We start from the raw sequence: 23,353 nt of genomic DNA, 5'->3' as shown, positions 1-23,353 counted from the left end.
AAAAAGAGAGAGAGAGAGAGAAAGTTTATTTTCCTCGTTGAAATGGCATTCAAAACACAAATCACTTTTACTAACAAAGAACACAAGGGCTGAAGTCAAGCATGTAGGCACAGGTTTGCATGAGTTAATGAAAGGATTTCCAAGAACCTAAATTCAAACCTTTACCTGGCTGTGCAGCCCCACACAATCATTTAACCTCTCAGAACCTCAGTTTCTTTGAAGCTTTAAAAAAAAAAGATGACATATTTGGGTTCTTAAAGTTCTTAAGATTTAAAGATAATGCATATCTCTAAGGTCAAGACAATCTACATAGAACATGTTTATTCTGAGTAGAAGCAAAACTCAAGTAGATACTCACTTGACATTTACTACAACAAAATATTAAATTGTTTCTTTTAAAAATTTTATTTGCAGTGCTGGAGATGGAATCCAGAGTCCCAAGAATGCCAGGAGAGTGACTTCTTTCTAGTTTTTGCCACTGAAGCAATCTTCACGAAGAGCCTTTAGTGTATGTCTATGGTAATCTCACATAGTCCAGACTTTAGCAATTGCTAGTGAAATTTATTGGAAATGAATGCTATTTTAGTAATTCTGGTGCCAATTTTTGTTTTCTTTTGAGACAGCATCTTGCTATGTAGTTCAGGCTGGCCTTGTACTCACTATGTAGCCCAGACTGGCCTCAAACTCACAGTGATCCTCCTGCAACAGCCTCCTGAATGCTGGGATTACAGGTGTGCACTACCAAGCCCAGTTTGGTGCCAAATATGTGCCGTCACCCCCCGCCCCAACACTGAACATATGTGGTGTTTTTCTGTTTTAATTCTCTTGTCTTTCCATGGGATATGTCCATGAGCCATATTTTCCAAAATAAATTCCTGGGACTATTTAGTCAGGAGCACATGTCAAAATTTATCACATCTTGGGGAAAGACCACTAGTACATCAAGTCAAAGATTCATGTTTGGCAAAGACATTTTACAAAGAAAGATCAGAAAGAAAAAAGAAAAATAGTTTAAAAAGCAGGACACTATAGCCTGACAGCAGAGTGGGTGGTTATCTGATTTCCTAGAGTAAGTCTTAGTGCCTTTAAAGTTTATCAATTGTTTCAGGGTGTTTAACAGAAATGCAAATTTCTTCCCAGAGAAGATTATGGAACATAATAAAGTTCTATCCCAGACCAGGATTGGGACACTTTTTCTTTCCTAGCACAATCTACCACTGATAAACTCCTTGAAGCCAGGCCTAAACCCCTATGTCCCCAACCAATGGAGCAGAATGGAACTATGGAGTCAACTCCTTTCCTTTCCCATGAGCAAGCCCTGCAAGCTCTCGGACCACCTAACCAGAACATGCTCCTCTCCCCATCTTCCCCATCCATTTCTCACCAGCACAGCTGCAATGAGTCGGCAAACTGCCTCTGGGCTTCCCTCTCATACCCCTTCTGCCTAGTTATGAAGGGGATATTTTTCAAGCATAAATCAGAGCCTGTTGCTTCCTGCAGGGGCTTCCCATTGTGATTGGAACGAGTCCAACTCCTCCCTTGTTTTGAAGGCTCAGGTGACCTGGAAGCCTCCCCACTCTTCTCCCCTTTCCTAGCCAGCCATTCCAGTCATGGTGGTTTCCACGCTGTCCTTCGGACACACCAAATTCATTCCTCCTCGAGAACTTTCCCCTAGTTATTTCTTCTGCTTCCATGACCTTCCTGGGTTTCCCCATGGCTGACTCCACCTCACCAAGTCCTAGGCCTCCAGAGGCCTTTCCTGAGGGCCCTGGCTACAGGAACATGAACACTCCTGGCCACCTCAGGACTCTAGACCTACCATCCTGCTCTTTTTACTCCTTTCACCCTCTGGCAGGATTTTCATTTTTCTTTGCTTATGAGTATCATCTGGCTTCCTCCACCAGAATATACTTGCATGGTTCATTTTGAAAAAATGAAATAATTGGGATTTGAAGCTAGGCCTGTCCTGGCCCACAGCCAAGCTCTGACCATGGGGTAAGGACAGTAAAAAATGGGGAAACATCTTTTGTGATGAATCTGTTTGTAGTCACTCACATTTCAACCTGGGAATAGTGATTTTTCTTATTGAAAAATGTCTTTTTAGGCTCAACAGAGGAACAATGAGTGATTAGGCAGAATCATGTAAAAAACAAAGTTATTTGACCCTCTTTCTAATCTCCCAGAAAACAAACAAGATGAGTTGTAACTGAAGAACCACAATTGCTCAATTCCAAACTAGGGCTGACACATCACAAAGAAAGCGGAGAGTCTCTGATACACACACAGCTGCTACACACTTACTTACTTTCCCCTTGTATGCTTGAATGGATTTCCCCTGGAGTCAGTGCTTTAATATCTAAATGTGAGATATTGTTCTGTATCGCTGAGTACAGAACAAATTTCCTATGCAATTTAATCACCTGGGCTTTAAAAACCAAACAGTGCAAAATAAAGCTGAAGAAGGAACTGTTAGCTTAGATGTGTGCTATGCTCTTTACCTGCACAGAAGACAACTCTGGGATTTCCAGAGTTGGAATTCCCTGGGACTCTCCCTAAGAAAATGCACACAAAAATGTGTTAGTATACCAGGGCGTTCACCCCACACCTCACTCCTGCCAAAGCCTGTCTATGAAACCCTGAGGGGTCCTCTAATGAAGTCCATAATTTAATGTTAGGCAATTTTTTTCTGTAAAGGGGGCCAGTCTAAGTACAGTATTTTAGACTTGGTGAACCCTACAGTCTCTATAATAATCATCTGCACTATCACAGCACCAAAGCAGCCAGAAACAATACATGAATAAATGTGTTCCACTGTGTCCTAACAGTACTTTATTTATGAATGATGAAATTTGTATTTTATATCATTTTTTTCTGTCTAAAATATTATTCTTCTTTTAATTTTTTTCCTATTTATTTAAAAATATAAAAACCATTTATGTCCATGTCTTAAAATTACAATTTTTTTTTTGTACTAAGGCCTCGTGCTTTCCAGGCAGGCCTTGTGCTGCTGAGCTACATTCCTAGCCCTCAAATTACAATTTCAGGAGAGTGATCACTGAAAGTGTTTGTTCTTGTTTTCCCTTAGCAATCTCAAGGGAAAGGGAAAGTACAGTGTTTCCCAAAGTGTAGGAGGCAAAAGGCTTCAGAGGTAGCACTTGACATGACTTTAGTTGGTAAACCAAGGTAAGGTTCTTTCAACCTTCCCATTTATTGCAAGGTAGTTCACATATGTCTCTTAATTCCTCCTTGACACTTGCTGATCAGTTTCTTCAAGGAAGTAAGGGTGGGCCCGAGGTTCTGAGGGGGTCTCACTCATTGCCAAAATTTTATACAATAGATGGGGGATGTATTCCCAGACTCCTACTGGATGCCTGAAACCATGGACAGAACTGATCCCTAGGGATCAGATACCCTAAGCTACTAAATGACTGAGGGGCAGGTATTATACATGTTGTGGATAGACCTGACAAAGGAATGGTTCACTTCCTGGGAAGGACAGAATGGATGGCATGAAATGTCATCAAGCTACTCAGAGGAGCACAAATTTAACTCATCAAATGTTTATTTTGGGAATTTTCCATTTAATATTTTTGGAACATGGGTGGCCATGTTAATTGAAACCATAGAAAGCAAATGTGGATAAGGGGGTACCATTGTATGTGATTTTTCAGACCCAACAACGAACTGTTATAGGGCTTGCCTGGCAGGTCTTGGGGGGAAGCTGTCCTCCCCAGGTCAGATTAGGTGACTAGTCAGTGTAGTGGAGTTTTTTGCAAATGAGGACACAGACCTCCTGCCCTACTCCAGCCACCATTAAACACAGACCTGCACTTCCAGCCCAGGCTCTTACATTTGGAAGTACTTTTCTCCACTTTAACCCAGTACCTTTCTACTCCTACCCCTTTCTCCTCCCCCATCCTCAGCCTTAACACACGGGTCATAAAGATGCAGTGGTCTTTTTTGGGGGGCTCCTTGTCAGTAAGAAGATTCCCACCAACTGTGCTGCATCCACTTGACTTCACCCAGTGCCCTTCTATGGGAGACAAGGAATGGTATGATAGTTAACTGTGGTATCAACTTGAATAAGAAATGCCTAGCAGATTGGTTTAGTACAGCTCCGGCTGTGTCTGGACAACTGACTTTCTGGAGATGAGAGATTCATCCTGGGTGTGGGTGGCACCAACCAAAAGGCTTGTAGCCTAGATGGAATAAAAAAGGAAAGAAGAAGGAAGTTTCACTTCTGCTTCTTTGGAGGAGCTCCAGTCTCTGCCATTGCCTTTGGATGTCCATCTCCAGGCTTCTAGCATAGACTCTTCAGCCTTCAGCGTAGACCCTTTGGCTTCCCCAAACATAGAACTGCAGTGACCTCCAGGCCTTCAAGCTCTGGCTGGATCCTCAGGCTCTCCAGTGTGTGGATATCCTTTTTGCACTCTTCCACACCAGACTCTGCAGGCAGCCACTGTAAGGCTACCTTGTAAAATTGCATATATTCTTTTGCTCTTAGTGAACCCTAACTGATAAAACTGGAGCAGAGTCCTTTTTGTCTTGTGCCTGCACTGTTGCAGTTTCACAAATAAAGGCTTGCTCACTACTTTCAGTTTGGCTCCTTGGTCTAATTGGCCACCTTGACACCTGATTGCTCAAGGGTTTGGCAACTAGGCACATCTTTAGCTTGAACAGAATAACCTCATTTTGTTTTTATTGTGCTTAATTCTACTGTTACCTCCTACCATGGCAAATGACAAAGGAGTTATCTTTCTGATATGAGATTTCCTCCCACCTAATTATTTAGATGATAAATAATAAGAGAATGGTATGGAAATATTGAGAGTGGATTTGCACTGGGGATGATGGCATGTGCATATAATCCCAACACTTGGGAGGATGAGGCAGAAAGATTGTGAATTCAAGACCGGTCTGGGCTATGTAGCAAGATCCTGTTTCAAAAAAACCCAAACCCAAACCAAACCAAACCAAACCAAAACCCAAAACAAACCAAAAACAAAAAGAGTGGACGTGGGACAGCCTTAGGTGACAAGTGGCCCTGGAGACAATGATGCAGGGTAATTGGTGTTGGGCAAACTGGCATCACTCAAGGCTTTAGGAATATTTCGTCTTCAAAAGGCATAATGAGCAAAGTGCCCATACTGCTTTATGCTGCGTAAGCACATGTCTGAGAATGGTGGCAAGAGCACACTTACATCCCGAATGGCTTCATAGAGCGCTCTGAAGGTTGGCTGCTTGTCGTCATGGTACACGCCCCGGTTCCCATGCAGGACAGACACGCCCTCCCGCTCAGCCTCCTTGCAGTTGCTCCCGTACATGCAGTGATCAGGACGGTAGTTCCACTGGCAGGGGAATACATAGAGACACTCTGAGGATGACAAGAGAAAGACAGCCACAGTCAGTGCTGGCTTTCACGTTGAGCAATTAGGCTTAATGTTCCTTCTGTACATGATTCCAGTGCAAGGAGTGTGTGAGTCAGATCAAACATCATCACGTTTGTCAAAATTCTGAGATCAAGGACAAAAGGGGACAAAAGATGATCCGGATATGAATATATATATATATATATATATATATATATATATATAGTGTCAGTTTCCCCAAAAGCATGTAATTATTACATATCACAAACATATATTTTTTTAAATTCTGACATCAAGAACTGAAAGGTCACATATTACTAATGGTGTAGGTTTTATATATTAAAAAAAAAAGTCATTGGGTGGGGGATTTAGCTCAGTGGTTCCACTGCCTGCCTCTAAGTGCAAGGTCCTGAGTTCAATCCCCCGTACAAAAAAAAAAAAAAATGTTTTGGGAGTATCTATGACAAGAACATAAACCAGACATCAGACAGCCTGAGACCAAAGCCCAGTCCTCTCACTCAGGAACAGAAATCTAGGTAGTCACTCCATGTTCTGTACTTCAATTTCTTCATCTGTAAAATGATAATAAGAGGACTTCCCTCTTATTTTGATTATCAAATTTTAAAAATACATGGAAAATGCTTGGCAGAGTGTCAAGCACACAGTAGTGTTCATTATTGTTAGCAGTCACACTCAATTCTTTGCAAAGGTTTTATAAATGGACAGTTATGAAATAGTCAAGACGGAAGAAAAGATTTCTGTTCAGATTAAAAACAAAAACTAAACTAAACTAAAAACAATATCTACAGCAGCAAAGGGGAAAAATCCAAAGTGAAAAGCAAAAAGCAAAAAAATTAAAAAGCTCTCTGCCTCGGTGACTCCGTACACTGCGCTATATGTGTGCATACGTGTATATGTGTGTTTATATCTTTAAACAAGTGCTTCTTTTCTTTACTACTGAATACTGAACCCAGAGTCCTTGCACTGACCTCCATCCCCAGAGCTTTTTTGAGACAGGGTCTTGCTAAGTCACAAAGTTGCACAGGCTGGGCTCAAATTTGTGAACCTCCTGCCTCGGCTTCCCAAGGTACTGGGATTACAGGCATGTACTAACATCCCCAGTACAAGAGGTTTTTAACCTGGGATGACTCCACCCCCTCACTTATACCCCTGAGGCTCTTTAGCAATATTTGAAGGGAGACACTGTTGGTTATTGGTTGTTACATACGTGGGAGGCTGAGACTGGCATCTGGTGGGTCCTCTAAACCTCCTATAGGGGCCAGGGATGCTCTCCACACCCTACAATCAACAGGACAGCCCCTCATGATAGCTGTTGTACTGAAATAACCCTGCTTTAATCCTACTGGACTCAGAAAAATTCCCTTCGGTGACTAGGATTAAACAATTAGCAACAAATTCACCCTCACTCCCAGCTTCCTAGCTCCCCAACTTAATGACTTTCAGGCCTCGGACCAGAGGCGACTGGATCAAAGCTCTCTGCAAACGTGTCACTGATCATGAGAAAGATCCCATCAGAGAGCACAGGAGGATTAGAGCAAATCAATCGCACTATTGGAAACACTGCTTCAAGATGTGCTTGTTTCCAGGGTTGCAGGGTTGCAGAAAGCTTCAGATGGAAAGCGAAGAATGACGAGATCATCACATGGCCCCACAGACTGCATATGATGTTTCTGTGGTTCGTTCTTTCACAGGCCCGAGGCATCAAGGTCCCCTCTATTAAATCCTAGTTGTCCACAACACACCAAGACTTTCCTCTTCTTGGAGGGACTCCATTCTACCATGCTTCTCTTACTTGCATTTACCTCATTTACACATACATAGAGAAGTGGTCATCAAATCATAATAGCTAATTTTTTTTTTTTGTACCAGGGATCGAACTCAGGACCTTGCACTTTCGAGGCAGGTGGCAGCACCACTGAGCTAAATCCCTGGCCCCCCAATAGCTAAATTTGAACCTAAGTGCAGTATTAGCTGTGTGATCTTTCTGTACTTTAGTACATAGGGTGGATGTGAGGATTAGAGGAATGAAAATATCTAAAAATGCTTTTGAATTGTGCATGGCATAACCCAGTTGCTTCCTTTGGTAGCACAATGGGTTATAGCACTCCTTTACGATATCCACCTGGGCACCTGCAAAAGTCCCCAGATGATAAATTGTCCTAGAACTGATCTCTGTTTTTATAAACACACGGATTGGTGGGAACAAAACCATTTATTGAGTGCCTGCTATGTATACTGTGGACAAAGCAAATAATGGAAAAGTCCACTCTTTGCCTTTACGAAGCTTAAGGCCTGGTAATGAAGGTTTTTGTCTCTTCCCAAGTACTTTAGGACTCTACTACAGAAGGGACCAATTTCTCTCTCTGCAACATCTCTCAAGGACTGAGCCCAGTGAGGGACACTCAATAGCAGAAGACAAAGTAGAAATGGCTTGAGCATTGGAATCAAACAAAATATAGGTTCTAAATTAGCTTCTACCCCTTGGTGAGTAACCAAAACATTTGACCTAGGTTGAGAAGCAATGAAGAAGGCAAATTCTCCAGACTTGAACCCTAGCTTTCCCATGTGCTAGTTGTGATCCAACAGCAAAATGGCCAAGAGAGGCAGCTCTGGAGTTCACCTGTTGGGTTTGGACACAGAACTCAGCTACTAGTGGAATCAATTCAAATTAACATAACTTTTCTGCATCCCAATTCTATCATCTATAAAATGGGAAGAAGAGCCGGGGATTTAGCTCAGTGGTTCTGAGGCCTGCCTCAAAAGTGCAAGGTCCTGAGTTCAATCCCCAGCACCAAAAAAAAAAGCAGAACTTTAAAAATAAATAAATAAATAAATAAAATAAAATGGGAAGAATCAAACATATTAGCTATTCATTAGATCTAAGGGAGTTCATTTACATAAATACTTGGAAGAGTGCCTGGCACACAGAAAGTACAAAATAAATGTAAGCTATGATAATCACTATTACTACACTTAGAGTTATAACAAGACTACTGCATTAGGTTGCTGGAAGGATACAAGATAACTTAAACAGAACGGGCCTAGCATAGTTTCCAATATATAAGCTTTCTGTGATAAATGTTTGCTCCGATTGCTTCCAGACACGTAGATAGCCAGTCATTCTGAGCTTTTTATGGGTCACAGACCTCTTTGAGAATCTAATACAAGCTTTAGACCCTGACTTTGGAAAATTACTATTGGGAACATATGAAGACCAGTAAAGAACACTTGCTTCCAAGTTCAGGGATTTATAGGTCCCCTAAAGACCAGCTAAGAACCTCAGCTGTTGAATCTCAAATATGAAATAGAATTCAAGACAGAATTCATTTCACATTTTCACACCCCCTTCTAAATTTCCCACAGCAAGAAATGCAAACTATATAGGACACATAATCAAAATAAGTATTCATTCACCACATTACTGCCAGGCATTGGTGTCTCAGGATAAGGGGCTCCTCAGGGGATTTATGCTCTTGTAAGGAAGATAGTACTAAGTGTGGCCAAAATGGACATGTATTATCAGGTTCATAGAAAGGAGAGTTCATCATGGGAGGTGAGATGAGAGGATGTTTCAATAAAATTTAATTTAAACTCTAGGTTTTAGTAAGGATGGGATTCTGACAGAAGCAGAAACATGAAAGAACATCTGGGGAGGAGAAAATAGCCTGATTATGGTAAAATGTTTGGAAATTGCAGTGTCATTTAGAAAAGATAAACTATCTTAGTTTTGGAGGCAAAGGCAGTTTCTTCAAAGGGGAAGAATAGTGTTAAAGTTGACATATATTACTTTGGCTTAAAAAATTCAAGATACAGAAATCTCTAATAGGTCGACAAGTAGTTAATTTTGGTTCTAGATTGTGAAACAAACAAACAAAAAAAATGAGACGATGCAGTAGCTCAAAAAATCAGAAGTACAACTGAGTAAGGGCAGGAAATAGGGCAGCTCCAGGGACCTGGCGACAGGAACTCATTACTGTCAACTTTTCAATACTGCTGCCGGAATGAACCACCCTTGAAGACCACTTTCTGATCTCGAGCTCCCAGACCTAAGCTCCCAGGAGATGGTCTGACTGGTTTAGCAGGAGTCATGGGAGGGCAGGGCTCTGAGACTGCACACAATGGGGGAAAGGTAATTTCCCTGAGAACAATGGGGTGCTGCCAGTAAAAGACAGGGAAAGTCAACAATGCACAATTAAATGTATCTGATCTGTCTTTAATTCACAGATAAGTTCTGAAATGGTTAACCACTGAAATCCTCATTTTATGAATAGGGGCCAGAGGAGCAGGGAGGGGCTAAATGAGCATCAGAGATCAGGTTGAAGATGGAAACCTATACAGATCAGCTAATGAACATGAAAGAGGCCAAATGGTGGTTATTTGGCATATATCAATTAACCTGTTCTGAACTGGATCTATTTTAAGCATGATTATCAGGGCCGTCAAAGCTTGCTGTTTATTTTTATTTTACTGTATTTGTTTATTTTTTATTGTTTTTCCACACAGGGTTTCTCTATGTAGCTCAGACTGACCTCAAGCTAACTGCAGTCCTCCTGCCTCAGCCTCCGGACATTGGGATTATGGGCAGGAATGTACCACTGTGTCTGCCTAAAACTGGCTTTAAAAAGATAGTAGCTGATGGTACTGGAAAAGAAACAGATCTGAGGACCAGTGGAACAGATTAGAAGATGCAGAAGCAACTCCAGACACACTCAGCCATCTCATCTTCAATAAAGGAGCCAAACATCCTCACTGGAGGAAAGATAGCCTCTTTAATAAATGGTGCTGGAAAAATTGGGTTTCAACCTGCCAAAGATTAAAACTAGACCTATTATCTCTCACCATGCACTAAACTAAAATCAAAATGGATTAAAGATCTAAACTTTTTTTTTTGTACCCGGGATTGAACTCGGGACCTTTTGCTTTTGAGGAAGGCGGCAGAATCACTGAGCTAAAAGATCTAAATATTAAAACAGAAATGCTGAACCGGTGGAAACAGAGGTTAGGTAGAACTCTTGAAGACATTGGTGTAGGAAAAGATTTTATGAACAAAACCTCAGTTGCCCGTGAACTAGCACAAACAATCAACAAGTGGGATCTCTTCTTATTAAAAAGCTTCTGCACAGCAAGAGTAACCACCAACAGTGAGAACAGACAACCCACAATGTGGGAAAAAATTTTCACTTGCTGTTCCTCAGATACAGGTCTACTATCTAGAATCTATAAAGATCTTTAAAAAATCAGACTTCCCAAATTTAAAGACCCAGTCCAAAAATGAGCATCTGAAAGAGACATTTTTCAGACAAAGAAGTAGAAACAGCAAATAAACATATGAAAAAATGTTTAACATCACTGATCATTGGAGAGATGCAAATGAAAACAATGCTGAGACTCCACCTCACCCCAGAAAGAATGGCTGCTATCATGAAATCAACCAATAACAAATGCTGGCAGGGCTGTGGGGAAAGAAGAACCCTACTCCACTGCTGGTGGAAATGTAGACTGGTGCAACCACTGTGGAAATCAGTACGGAGATACCTCAAAGAACTAGGACTAGAAGTCCCATTTGACCCAGCTATTCCCCTGCAGGTATCTTACCCCAAGAATTAAAAGAATCATACCACAGTGATATGTGTGCACCCATGTTCACAGCAGCACAGTTTGTAATAGCTAAAACTTGGAAGCAGCCCAATTACCTAACAACTGGAGACTGGATAAAGAAAATGTGGTTTTTTAAATAAAATGGAGTACTACTCAGCCATAAAGAATGAGAAATTAGAGACATTTATAGCTAAATGGATGCACATGGAGGCCATACTCTTAAGTGAAATAAATAGGACACACATGTGTAAATACCAAATAGTTTTTCTCATGTGAGAAACTGAAAATGTAAATAAGGACTAAAAGGTATAACAGATAACGTGAAATAGCAAGAAAAGGGTCAAAGGGGAAGGGGAAGTGGGAGGAGTAGGGGAAAGAAAAGAAGGGAATGGAATTAATACGAGAAAATGAAAAAATGGAAACAAAGTCTTTGAAAATAGGGAGAGATGGAGGGGTTGAAGGGAGGGCAGGGGAATTGGGCAAAAAGAAGAACCAAGAGAGATTATGTAAAGGTGGAAATTTCCAATGATGAGTGTCATTATATTGTATACCTAAAATGTACCAATAAAGTTAAAAAAAAAAAAGATAACAGCTGGGGGTGGTGGCACACACCTGTAATCCCAGCACTGGGGGATGCAGGACAATCCCTGGAGGGCAACTTGAACTACACAAGGCCAGCCTTAACGCATGCCCTTATCTCAAAAAAAAAAAGATAGCACATGAAGGTGTTCAGGTTGTTTTACTGTGGATAAAAATAAAAGGTTTTTAAAATTCCCAATCCGAAAATAAACCACTGCAATGTCTTAAAAAAATTTCAAGCCAACCTATTTTGAAGCCCTTGTTTTTTGCTATTTTTCTTCTGGTTGTAAATAAAGAAGCTCATTATCTGATTATTTGTGTGTCTGAAATCCCTTAGTGAGACCTTTGTCCTTTTCTTTGCCTTCTGCTCCTTTCTGTCCCTACTTTCCTTTTCCTTCCTACAGTCTCTTTTTCCTCCCATTTACTTCACCTTTTCACTCATCCTCTTAACTCCATTCATTCAACCAATGCTTCTGAAGACAAACTGCATGTAAGGTACTAAATGTGAAAGACATGAAGTAGATGCCAACCCTTCACACAGACACTGCCATTTCCACTCTATTTTCTTTGGTACCGGGGATTGAACTCGGGTCCTGGCACTTGCGCATCCACTCTGTTTTCTTGCACTTTATGTCAGAACTCATAAACTTCCCAGAATCCCCTAATTGTGATTTGCTACCAATTTCCTAGAATAGTCCTAATGTGAAGTAATTGGGCCTGTCAACACCACAACATGCCCTTACAATCCCCTGATACTGAGTGCTTCTAGTGTGGTGAGAGTACAATATGATTGCACACCCAAGGCCAGGGTACCAATGATGCTGAGAGGGATGAGAACAAGGCCATCACATAAGGCTAAAGCAGAGACTTGTCCCACATGACTGTAGGGTCTGGTGCCTGTGGACCCTGCCTCTTCTCTCTGCCCCCAGACAGAACTCTACTGCTTCTACTCTGCCTTGTCATCTGTACTTGGCTGCCTTCATTTTCTTCCCTGCCAACAGCCCATTTTTCTAGAAATTGCCTCTGAATAAGAAGCATGTGTTCATTTCTGAGAGACGTGTTAAATAACTTTGCCCCTCTGGTCCCTTAAAAGTGGATAAGGGTGGTCTTCATAGCTGGGCTGGGCTGGGCCAGTGTGTCTGTCTTTCTCTTTCTCAAGAATGTGAATTAGGGAACATAAGAAAACTATTATTGTTGGTTGTGGACTTGATCAGTTGTACTGACTTGGGATTGATAATTGAGTTGGGCCCTGGGCAAAGACTGAGAATGCTGAAAGAGTGGAATCAGTCATTAAGAGAAGCAAAGAAGACAGAACCATGATGCCACTGAAGCCTGAAGAAACTGCTTTTGTCCTGAGGAGCTTCCCACAGCCAGTTGTCACAAAAGCTGGCTTGACCTGATTCACATGATCATGAGTGTTCCAAGACTCTTGGTATTTACCCTCCCTTAGCTTGTCTGAATGGAATTTGGAACCGTGAAACCTAAGCACATTCATGCCAACACATCTTCCTAGAGAGAGTTCTCTTTGGGCTCTTGTCAGATTTATCCCTTCTATAGAACTCTGATCCTGACTCAAACTCACGTGTCAAAATGTAAGCTCAGATTTTCAGCCTGGGTGAAGCTGCCTAGGCTTTGCCTGCCAGGAAATACCCTGCAGAAGCTACGTGCACAGCCCCCACAGGCTTGTCCTGTCTCCTCTTGAGTTGGTCTATTGCCTAGCATTGCAGTTGTACACCCACAGGCATTTACTACCTAATTACAGCAAGAGTTTTAAAACATTTTGTAGCTAATGACTTTTAAACACATTTTAGAAAGTGGTGTTACTGGCTACAGGAGACTAATAATAACATTCCAGACATGTGCTACAGGTTTTAAGCACACTGCTTCATCCATAGCAACCCAAGGAATCATAACAATAAACATGTTTATCTCCTGTGTGCTAGCCAATATTGGCTCCCTCTCTCCTTTTCAGGGGTAAAGGTGACAGATCTTTTTTTTTTTTTTTCAAATATAGGTGGTTTTGGCTTACAGAAAGTGCTCACAAAAAAATATAAATGAAGAAAAACTTTAAGATAGGATGGGTATCGCTGGCTTTTCAGTTAAAAAAATTGCACATTTAATAAAGTCCCCAGATAAAGTATGAAATAGGAAAATCAAATACAATCATACAAAGAACAATTAGTAAATTCATCAAAATTTGATCTAAAACTTGTGTTACATACTTAATACTGCTCAGAACTAGGGTTTAGAACAACTGTACAATTATTTTAGAATATCTTTTACCCAGTATGTGTAAGATGGGGAGTGCAGAAGCCATTAAACTCAGCTGAGGTCAGCCCCAGTTACAGGCAAGGGGCTTGTGTCTAATTGCTGATAACGTCCTCAAATAATCTGCAACAGGCTAAGAGGATTTCTGGGGAAGCAACCATGTGAATCCTTTGAATTCCTCAGTTTGAGAATAGGGATGGAGAGGCTTATGTCAGATAGTTTAGCCACACAACAGAGAAGAAAAAACAATATTAAAAGGAAAGAAGGTTTGTAGCAGAAAGCTACACAACCAAATAACTACCTGGCTCTCTAGGATCCCCCACTCCTTCTCTGAGAAGTTCCTTGCTCCCCAGTTTGGGCTGGAGGAATGTTCTGGATTTATACCCCTGCTCCAACACTCATTAGCTGTGCAGCAAATTATTTAACTCTCTTTCCCTTGGTTTCTCTGTCTGTAAAGTGGAGATTATATTCTCAGGGTCATTATAGGATTAAATAAAATAATGATTAGAATAGCACCTGCCACTTAGTAAATAATAAACATCAGCCATTATTTCTGAGTGCATGCTCCTGGCCTAGCGGAGCCATACTGGAACCATATTTCTCTCCTGGGAATGTGGAATTGGGATCAAGTTGGTCATTCTATGTGGCTGGACTAGTAGCCAGAAACCTCAGCATTGTGCTTTGAGGCCTACAGAGCAGAGAATGACAATCTCCAAAGAGAGGAATAAACAGGTTCAGTGGGAGGAAGTCTCACTTGGCTGCCTTCCTACACCTGTTTGCTTATTTAAAAGGCATCCTTTGTGCTTAGACTAAATACAGGGATCCCCTCCTTTTGCAGCCAAGAATCCTAACCAATACACCTACACCTAGAACAAAGATGAAATCTGGTTAAGAAGAAAAAGGACGAGGAACAGACTAAATTCCCTGTTACTGTTAGAAGAAAAGAGACTAAAATACACCAAAAGTGAATAGCCAAGACATTCTCTCTGTCTACTTAGTGTTGAGTGTCTTTCCCCAAAATTCCTTATCAGTTTGCTTCTTTTCCTTTTGGTCCAAAGACATATGAAATTAGGCTTTATAGCAGAAATTTTGTGTATGTATTTTTTTAAAGGTCCATAATAGGTACTTCAAGGGTGCCATGCAATTGCAGGCAGAAATCTATCAACAGGAATCTCTCAAAAATTCAGAATTTTTAGACAAAAGAAAGGCCTGAATAGAGTAAGGATTACTTTTTTCCCCTCTGAAGATTTTTCTCAAGTAGAAAACGTGGTTTCTATTTTAATGACATTAAATAAGGTTTTAGCTAAGAAGGAAATTTTCTTAGCTTCAGGTATTAATATGAAAGCATAGACCAGAAATTTTCATCTTCCTCCTTCCCTCAACCTTACCAAACCTTACCAGCTTAGCAATAAAAACACTCTTCCTGCTCTAGATGGAAAGAAAAGGGGATTTGAGGATCTAGGTTCTGATTCTAGGCTTCTTTACCCTGTACCAGTAACTTAACACCAAGGACCTTGCAAATCAGTTCCCTTCAATTTAGCAATTATCCAGGCTATGCAAGCTCTCACCTCTAGACTGTACTATTTGCATTTAGTTTTGTGCTTCATATCAATTTTGACTGTACTTCTTGGAAGAATAGTGTGGCAAAATTGAAAAGAGAGTCTCAAAAAATGGAGCCCAGTGTTGGAGGTTTCAACATTTGGCCTTTTGTGTCAGTAGCCAAGGACCCGCCTCCATCAGATCCCCAGGGGGGCGGATGAAAGGGCTCGGGGGAGCAGAACACAGGCCCTCTGTGTACCACTGAGGCCCCATCAATAGTAGCCCAAGTCTGGAATGTGCTCTGTGCAATGAGGTGGGCGTACTTGATGTCACACAAATGACATTCTTGAAAGAGAACCTACCTGGGTTGAAATAAAAAATAATATTCAATAAATCCTGGTCTCCCCACGTGATAGCATTCTTGTACTTCTGGTACAGAGGGTATAGCATGTCCTCCCAAGCCAAGCCTGTCGGAATCATGCTGTTCTGGAAAAGAGAAAACCATCAGCAGAGCTGAAGCACTGCAAATGCTTCTTGTCTACTGAGAAGCAGGGTAAGGAGACTGGTTTTCTTTCCCTCCAACAGAGGAGCTGGTCCTGCTATCTTTGGGGCACAGAACAAAGCAAACATTAGGGCTTCAGGTTAGAGTTTTTCTGGCTGCACAGATGCTGGGCAAATGGGAATTGGTGGTTGGACCTATGGTTTTTACTCAGAAAATCATGCACCAAAATAGCCCCTTTGGTAAATTTATTTCTTATCTAGAAAGTGAACAGACAAAATACAGATAGCAGGATTAAGGCATGTTAGGGAAAAACGTATTTCCCTCTCTTAAAGCAATTATTTACTTTTAAAATAAAAGTGACCCATTCATAGACTAAGTATTCAATCATTATATAAACATAACATATGAAAAACCAAAAATATTTCTTCCTCCATCTACCTCCAAATCCCATTCCCAGTTTCCCCAGAAGCATCTACCATGAATAATTAATCATCTCTTAGGTACTCCTCTGGAGATTTCTAAGACACAAAAGTGAGCACATTACAATATTATGTGTGCTGCACATACTTTTTTTTTTTTTTTTGTACTGGGGATCAAACTTGGGACCTTGCACTTACAAGACAGGCGGCAGCACTACTGAGCTAAATCCCTGGCCTTATATTTTTTTGTTTTTTGAGACAGGGCCTCACTATGTAGCCCAGGTTGGCCTCAAACTTGAGGCAATCCTCCTGTCTCAGCCTCCCAAGTGCTGGGATTACAGGCATGAATCACTACACTCAGTGTAAACTATTCTCACTTAAAATATTTTTAAGATCTTATTGTCTTAATTATAGATTAACATATTCTTCTTGTTTTTGTTTTTGTTTTTTGGTAGCGGGGATCTTACTCGGGACCTTGCGCTTGCCAGGCAGGTGGCAGCACCAGTGAGCTAAATCCCCGCCCCCAAAATATTATTATTTTTTTATATTGCTGCAGATCAAACCCATGGCTCTGCACAGTCTAGTCAAGTGCTCTACCACTGAGCTACACTCCAGCCATGACTAACCTGTTTTTAATATGAGGATAAATTTTTTTGACTAGTCTTCTACTGGTGTTCATTTAGGCTCTTTCCATTTCTTTGCTAATGTAAAAGATGAGACCATGAATACCCTTGTATAAATATCTCCGTGTACTTAATTAAATACATTTCTAAAGTACTTCCAAAAATTTTACATAGTCTTTGAAGCCTTAGATATGCACAGAGTTCAAACATTTTGGAATTCAGAAATGCCACGTAATATTCCTAAATGGTAACTCTCCAGAAGCTTTAAATTCCATAGCCATCCGGGCTTTTCTGAACAAATATTCCATAACTTTGCGAACGCAGTCCCCTGGGTCCTTCCCTCCTCACGTACAGACCCCCACTGTACTCTCCAAATCTACACAATCAATACTCCAGGCATACCCCTGTTGAAAGGACTTACACAAGGAACTTTAAAGGATTTCGTTACCTTGAACTGGGTGCTTCTTATCCGAGTTAAATTCATCAACATGACTCCCGAGTTAACTCCTGCAGGGCCATAGAAAGGATGCCGGGCAAAGCGGCTGTACCAGCCAATCTTGGGGATTTCATGCTCAGGGGCCATGGCAGCAAGCTGTGTAGAATTAAACTGCCTCAGAAGCTTCCAGATGTCATCGACAGGTCTCAGAAAGAGAACGTCGGTGTCCACATAGAGAAGGGAGTCCACATCCTTTAAAATCACCTTTGTGTACAAGGGACAGCAACAAAGCAAGAAACAGGTCAGAAACAAAGGAACTGGCCTAATATGAAAATAATGCCACCAATTTTCAATGATTAAGGTTGAATTCTAGAAAGGAAACCATTGTTAGCTCCCATTCTCCCTTCTTTGATCTGAGAAATAAGTGTCAATCAAAAAGTACAGACTTTAAAATAAATCTTGATCTAAATTGGTCCAGGACCCTGGACTATATTTAATATGGGTCAAACTTTCAAAGGGATGCAATAACTCTTTTCTTTCATCCTCTAGGATGCCTCCCTGTCTTTCTCTTTTGGTTTCTCTTGGAACAGTCAGACATTAGAAAATTTGAAGTGGACTCTCTCTAAGCCAATTTATGTTGGGCTGGGTGGTACGGTATCCATTTCTTCTAGTATTGATGGGTATGGCTCTACATCTTTCTAAAATTGCATTTTAAGCTAAGATTTGGACTTGAGAATAGGCAAAGTAAGTCACTGGCCAGCTTTGTTTATAGACCAGAGACTGGCAAACTACTTTTTCTTGTAAAGGGCCAGACAGTAAATATTTTTGGCTTTGATGTAACTACCCGACTCTGCCTGCTGTAATGTGCGAGCAGCCCTGGCGACATGTAAAGGAGCGGCGGCTTGGTTCCAATAAACTGCCCTTAGGGACACTGAAATGTGAATTTTATATCATTTTCAGACAGCACAAAATGCTCTTTTGATTTTTTGCCAACTATTTGAAATGTAAAAGGCATTCTCTGCTGACAGGGTTTAGTTTGCCAATCAGGCTGTTCCAAATCATTTCAGCTGGCCTCCCTAGGAAGCAAGTGCACTGCTAGCTGCAGGGTTTCCACGACTTTGCCCTGTGCGTGATACTGCACACTCTGAGCTAGTAATGTTATTTGCCTTTTTTTTGCCTTTGTTCCCAAAACTTAAGAGTAGTTTCACCAAGGAAGGAATCAAATCTTCCTGGGTCCCTGGTCTTACATTCTGCGACACCATAACAACACATTATGAACTGTTTATGTTTCTTCAAGTTCATTAATTGAAGTCCTGACTCTGAAAGTGAGAGCATTTGGATATGAGGCCTTCAGAAGACAATTAGGTTGTGGTGAAGTCAGGAGGGTGGAGCCTTCAGGATGGTGTTAGTGCCTGTGTAAGAAGAGGCACCATACAGCTTTCTATCTTTCTCTCTGCCATGTGAGGTCACAGTAGGTAGGCAGCCATGTGCAAGCCAGGAAGAGAACTTTTACCTGACCCAAGCCTGCTGGCACCTAGATCTCAGGCTTTCCGCTTCCATGAAATAAAATTTTTGTTGTTTAAGCCATCCTGTCCATTGTATTTTATTATGGCAAGCTGAACAGATGAAGACAATATGTCATTGGATAGCAGACTAAGATAATACTTTATTGAGATCCTCAGTATTTAAAACTGACGAACACAGGTACCGTATCATACAGGTATCACAGGGCTCCAGACTAATTTTATTTTACTTTATTTTATTTATTTATTTATTTTGGTACCAGGGATCAAACTCTGGATCTTGTGCTTGCGAGGCAGGCAGCGGAAACACAGAGCTAAATCGCCAGCCCCAGACTAATTTTGAAGGCTACATGATTAGCTACAGGGTTTAGCTTTCTTTCCTTATCTACTACAGGAATGGATTTTACAGATCAGTAAAATGAAATTAAAAGTAATGACCTTCAATCACTTCATAAAATTATCCTTTTTTTTTTCCCTGGTAGTGATACTGAGGATTGAATCTAGGGCCTTTGCACTAAGGTACAACTCTAGCCCTTTTTAAATTTTTACTTTGAGATAAGGTGTTGCTAAAGTGCTCAAGCTGCGTTTGAACTTTGCAAGCCACCCCCCTCCCCACATACCCACATGTCCCCAACCAAGTGCTGGGATTATAGGCATGTTCCACTACACCCAGCTAAGAAAATCATCTTGATATCTGTTTTAACAACTCAAAGATCTGAATTTCAGAATTAGGATGAATTCTTTCATTGAACACACAGACCTTTTTTGAAAAATTTACCACATTTTTTTTTTATCTTGTCATAGAAAGGTAAAAACTTTGTCAAAGATCAAATAGTTGAATGTACTTGGAATTGTTTCTGTATCCTCTGTTCTATTCCATTGATACTCATTATATAGGGGAAAAAATGTAATTCCCAACCTGCTAGATGTCACATATGCCAAGTTCATGTTCCCTAAAGTCGAAGAATGAATTCTAAGGAACAGTGGAAGTTAAGAATAGGAAAATTTATTGGGGAATAGGAACAGCTCCTTAGAGACACAACGGGTCCCAACTAGGTTGCCAACAAGCTCACTTCTCTGAGACAGTTTTATAGAGCAAAATCATGAGGTGAGTACAACACGAGTCAAAACTATAATCAACCAATAAGATTACAAGTATTGCCCCTTGGCTAATATTGATCCAACAGTAGTAAGGGCCTATGGATGACATCATTAACCCTGACTATAATCTAAAATCTTAGTTTTGTCTTTCTTTCTTTCTTTTTTTTTTTTTTTGGTACCAGGATCAAACTCAGGACCTTGTGCTTCCAAGGCAGGTGCAGTGCCACTGAGCTAAATCCCCTGCCCTTCAGTCTTAATTTTAATAGTCTTAGTCTTAGTGAGTGGGAGAGGATGGCCCACCCTATACAGGAAATCTCAAAGGGATGGTAGAAATAATCTCAAACTTCCTATCCTTTAGGGAAGTCTGTAAATCTGGCCATTGTTACTTTAATCTTTTTCAGATGCGCCTTCAGCCACAGTTTTTTGGGGTTTTTTTTTTTTTTGAGAGCCACAGTTTTGATGTGTTCTCATCCTCTGCATTGACTCCCTCAAGGGCCTAGCCCTGTCTGACTGCCTATAATATTTCTACCTAATTGAGTTCTATAATACCCGTGTCTGTTTTTTGTGCCTGTCCCCTGATAGTTTCATCACTGTAGCTTTGTAATATAACTTCAAGTCCAGGATTGTGATGCCTGTCACTTTGCTCTTATTACTCAGGATTGCTCTTGTTATTCTGGATCTCTTATGGTTCCACATGAATTTTAGGATTGTTTTCTTCACTTCTGTGAAGAATGTGAAGAATTCTTCACGGAAATTCTGTGAAGAATTTTGATTGGGGTTGAATTAAATCTGTATATCAATTTTGGAAGTATGGCCATTTTTACTATATTTGTTCTGCCTATCCAGAAGCAGGATATCTTTTCATTATCTGATGTCCTCTCCAATTTCTTTTTCAGAGTACTATAGTTTCCACTGTAGAAGTCTTTCACTTCCTTGGGTTAATTCCTAGGTATTTAATTTTTCTTGGTGCTATTGTGAATGATATTTTGCCTTAATTTCTTTTTCAGTGGGTTCATTTTTGGTGTACATGAACACTACTTTTTATGTGTTGATTTTGTATTTTTTTTTTTGGTACCAGGGATTGAACTCGGGTCCTTGGCTTGTGAGGCAGGCGGCAGAACCACTGAGCTAAATCCCCGGCCCATTGATTTTGTATTCTGCTATACTACTGAATCTGGTTATTAATTCTGAGTTTTTCGGTGGGGTTTTTGGGATCTTTTATGTGGAGGATCATGTCATCTACAAACAATGATAATTTGAATTCTTCCTTTCCTATATATAGCTCTTTTATTTCTTTTTCTTGCCTAAATGCTCTTGACAATGTTTTGAGTTCTAGGTTGAACAAGAGTGGTGATAGAGGACATTCTCATCTTGCTTCTGATTTTAGAAGGAAAACTATTTTCCCCCACTTAATATGATTTTGGCAGTAGGTTTGTCATAAATAGCTTTTATCAGATTGACTTAAAGAGAAATTTCTAAGCATAAAATATTCCTTTTCTTTTTAATAGTAAATATGTACATGATTCAAAAACTAATATAAATTAAAACAAATTCACTGATAACTTATTCTTCCTTGTCTCTCAGTAATCAGGACCCTTCTTTAAGACAGCCAATGTCATTGGACTACATTGCAGTGTGCCTAGGATATTTTTGCAAATGAGATTAGTTATGCATATGGAATTCCTTTTTTTATGTGCACAATGCCATCAGTTGTGTCTGCTTGTTTTCTTTTAAACCACTTGTGAAAGACCCTCCCACATAAGCATGTAGAGATTTGATTTTTTGTGTTTGTGCCTGTATAATTTTCCATTACATCAAAATGTATCCAACCACCCACTGCCGACCATTCAGATTGCTCTCAAGCTTTTGCTATGACAAATAATGCCACAACGAAAAACCTCCTTATTCTATTTTTTTGTTTTTACTATTTTATTTTAATTTTTATTAGTACTTGTTTTCAGTACATAATATTTACATTCCTTATGTGGAGTTGGTACATGTACATAACACATCTCAATTCCCTTTTTCAGTCCCTTTCCCTTCCCTCCCTCCCTTCCTCTCCTCTCTTGCTCTCCTTCACCTTTGAGAAAGAGCTATCTCTCTACTTCCTTATTTTCTATCTTTTATTTTGTTCCTTATAATTTTGGTTTCTCATATAGAGAAGCCACATAATAATTAAGCTTGTGTGTCTTGTTTGTTTCACTTAACATTATGGTCTCAAGGGGCATTCATTTTCTTACAAATGACTCAAGTTTATCTCTCTTTATGGCAGAGTAGTTTATCTCTCTCCATAGTGTGTAAATACCACATTTTCTTTATCCATTCATCTGTTGATGGACATATACGCAGCTTCCAAGATTAGCTATTATGAATTGTGCTGCTATAAACATGGGTATGCATGTATCACTACAATATGATGTCTTTAACTCTTTTGGGAAGATGTAAAAATATGATTACTGAGCCAAAAAGAATTATTAAAACATAATATAAAAATATAATTACCAAGTCCCAGAATACATATACTGTGAATTTGATGGGCAGAGTCAAACCCTCCCCACCCAGAAGGGTACCCATGTGGACTTTCCCCAGCAATGTAAGAGAGAGCCTCTTACCTGTTCCCCACACCAGCATGGGGAGTGATCACGTTCCAGTGTTTCTAACAAATGCGTACCTCAGAGGGGCCTGGCCTGGGCTCATTTCAGCTAACCTCTGGCAGTCTTGGCCTGTCTGTCTGGCCTGGGCTCCAGCAGTGTGGCTGGAGGTGGCACAAGGCTGGTAGACAAGTAACAAGCACTGACCAAGGAATAACAGCTCTAGCTCCTCCAAGAGAGCAACCACACAATCCCAGAACCCAATTCTCATGGGTGGAAGCCCTCCAAACCACCTCTCTAGAACTGTTCCTATTCCCTCTTCTGAAAAGGTTGGATTCTGGAGACATACTTTTCTGGAGGCATAAGGAAGAAAAAATTTAAGGCTACACCTTTTAGAAAACCTGTAAGTCTTCAGTTAAGGTGGTGCTATGATTGTGTGTGGTTTGTCCCCTCCAAAACTCATGCTGAAATTTTGTCCCTAATATGAGAGTGTTGAGAGGTGATTAGGTTCCTAGGAGAGATTAATCCCCTTCTTGAGAGCAGGTTATTAAAAAGCAAGTCCATCCCTCCTGCTTTGCCTCTTCTATATGCTCTCTTGTCCTTTTGCTTATCTGCCACATCATGGCACAGTACGAAGCCTTCCCCAAGCTCTTGACAATCCAGCCTCCACATCTGTGAGCCAAAATAAACTTTTAGTCTATAAAAATTACGACGTCTGTGGCATTCTGTTTTAGCAACAGAAAACAGACCAAGACAGATGCGGAAGCCAGGGCAGCCTAAACTA

The 23,353-nt window shown here is 40.5% G+C and overlaps 1 protein-coding gene across 6 annotated transcripts in view; it reads right to left on the bottom strand.

The window, feature by feature from the left end:
• Gxylt2 (glucoside xylosyltransferase 2) overlaps positions 1-23,353 on the bottom strand; it is a 91,592-nt gene that overhangs the window by 10,944 nt on the left and 57,295 nt on the right. The window contains exons 4-7 of one of the 6 annotated variants that reach the window (XM_087182019.1): positions 17,367-17,618; positions 15,737-15,860; positions 5,202-5,374; positions 10-4,199 (exon numbers count right to left, since the gene is read on the bottom strand). In XM_087182019.1, the coding sequence (XP_087038145.1) occupies positions 4,107-4,199; positions 5,202-5,374; positions 15,737-15,860; positions 17,367-17,618 (642 nt within the window). In that variant the 3' untranslated portion in view covers positions 10-4,106. Of the gene's footprint in view, positions 1-8; positions 4,200-5,201; positions 5,375-15,736; positions 15,861-17,366; positions 17,619-23,353 lie in introns of those variants that run through there. The other 5 variants (XR_015439501.1, XR_015439500.1, XM_021266043.2 and 2 more) reach the window with 5 other exon arrangements.

The sequence above is a fragment of the Heterocephalus glaber genome, unplaced genomic scaffold (genome assembly GCF_053883595.1).
Source record: "Heterocephalus glaber isolate CG9 unplaced genomic scaffold, H.glaber_assembly_v1.0 deba00001472, whole genome shotgun sequence".
NCBI lineage: Eukaryota > Metazoa > Chordata > Mammalia > Rodentia > Bathyergidae > Heterocephalus > Heterocephalus glaber.
Note: the sequence above shows the minus strand (reverse complement) of the source record. Positions and strands in the feature narration are given on the sequence as shown.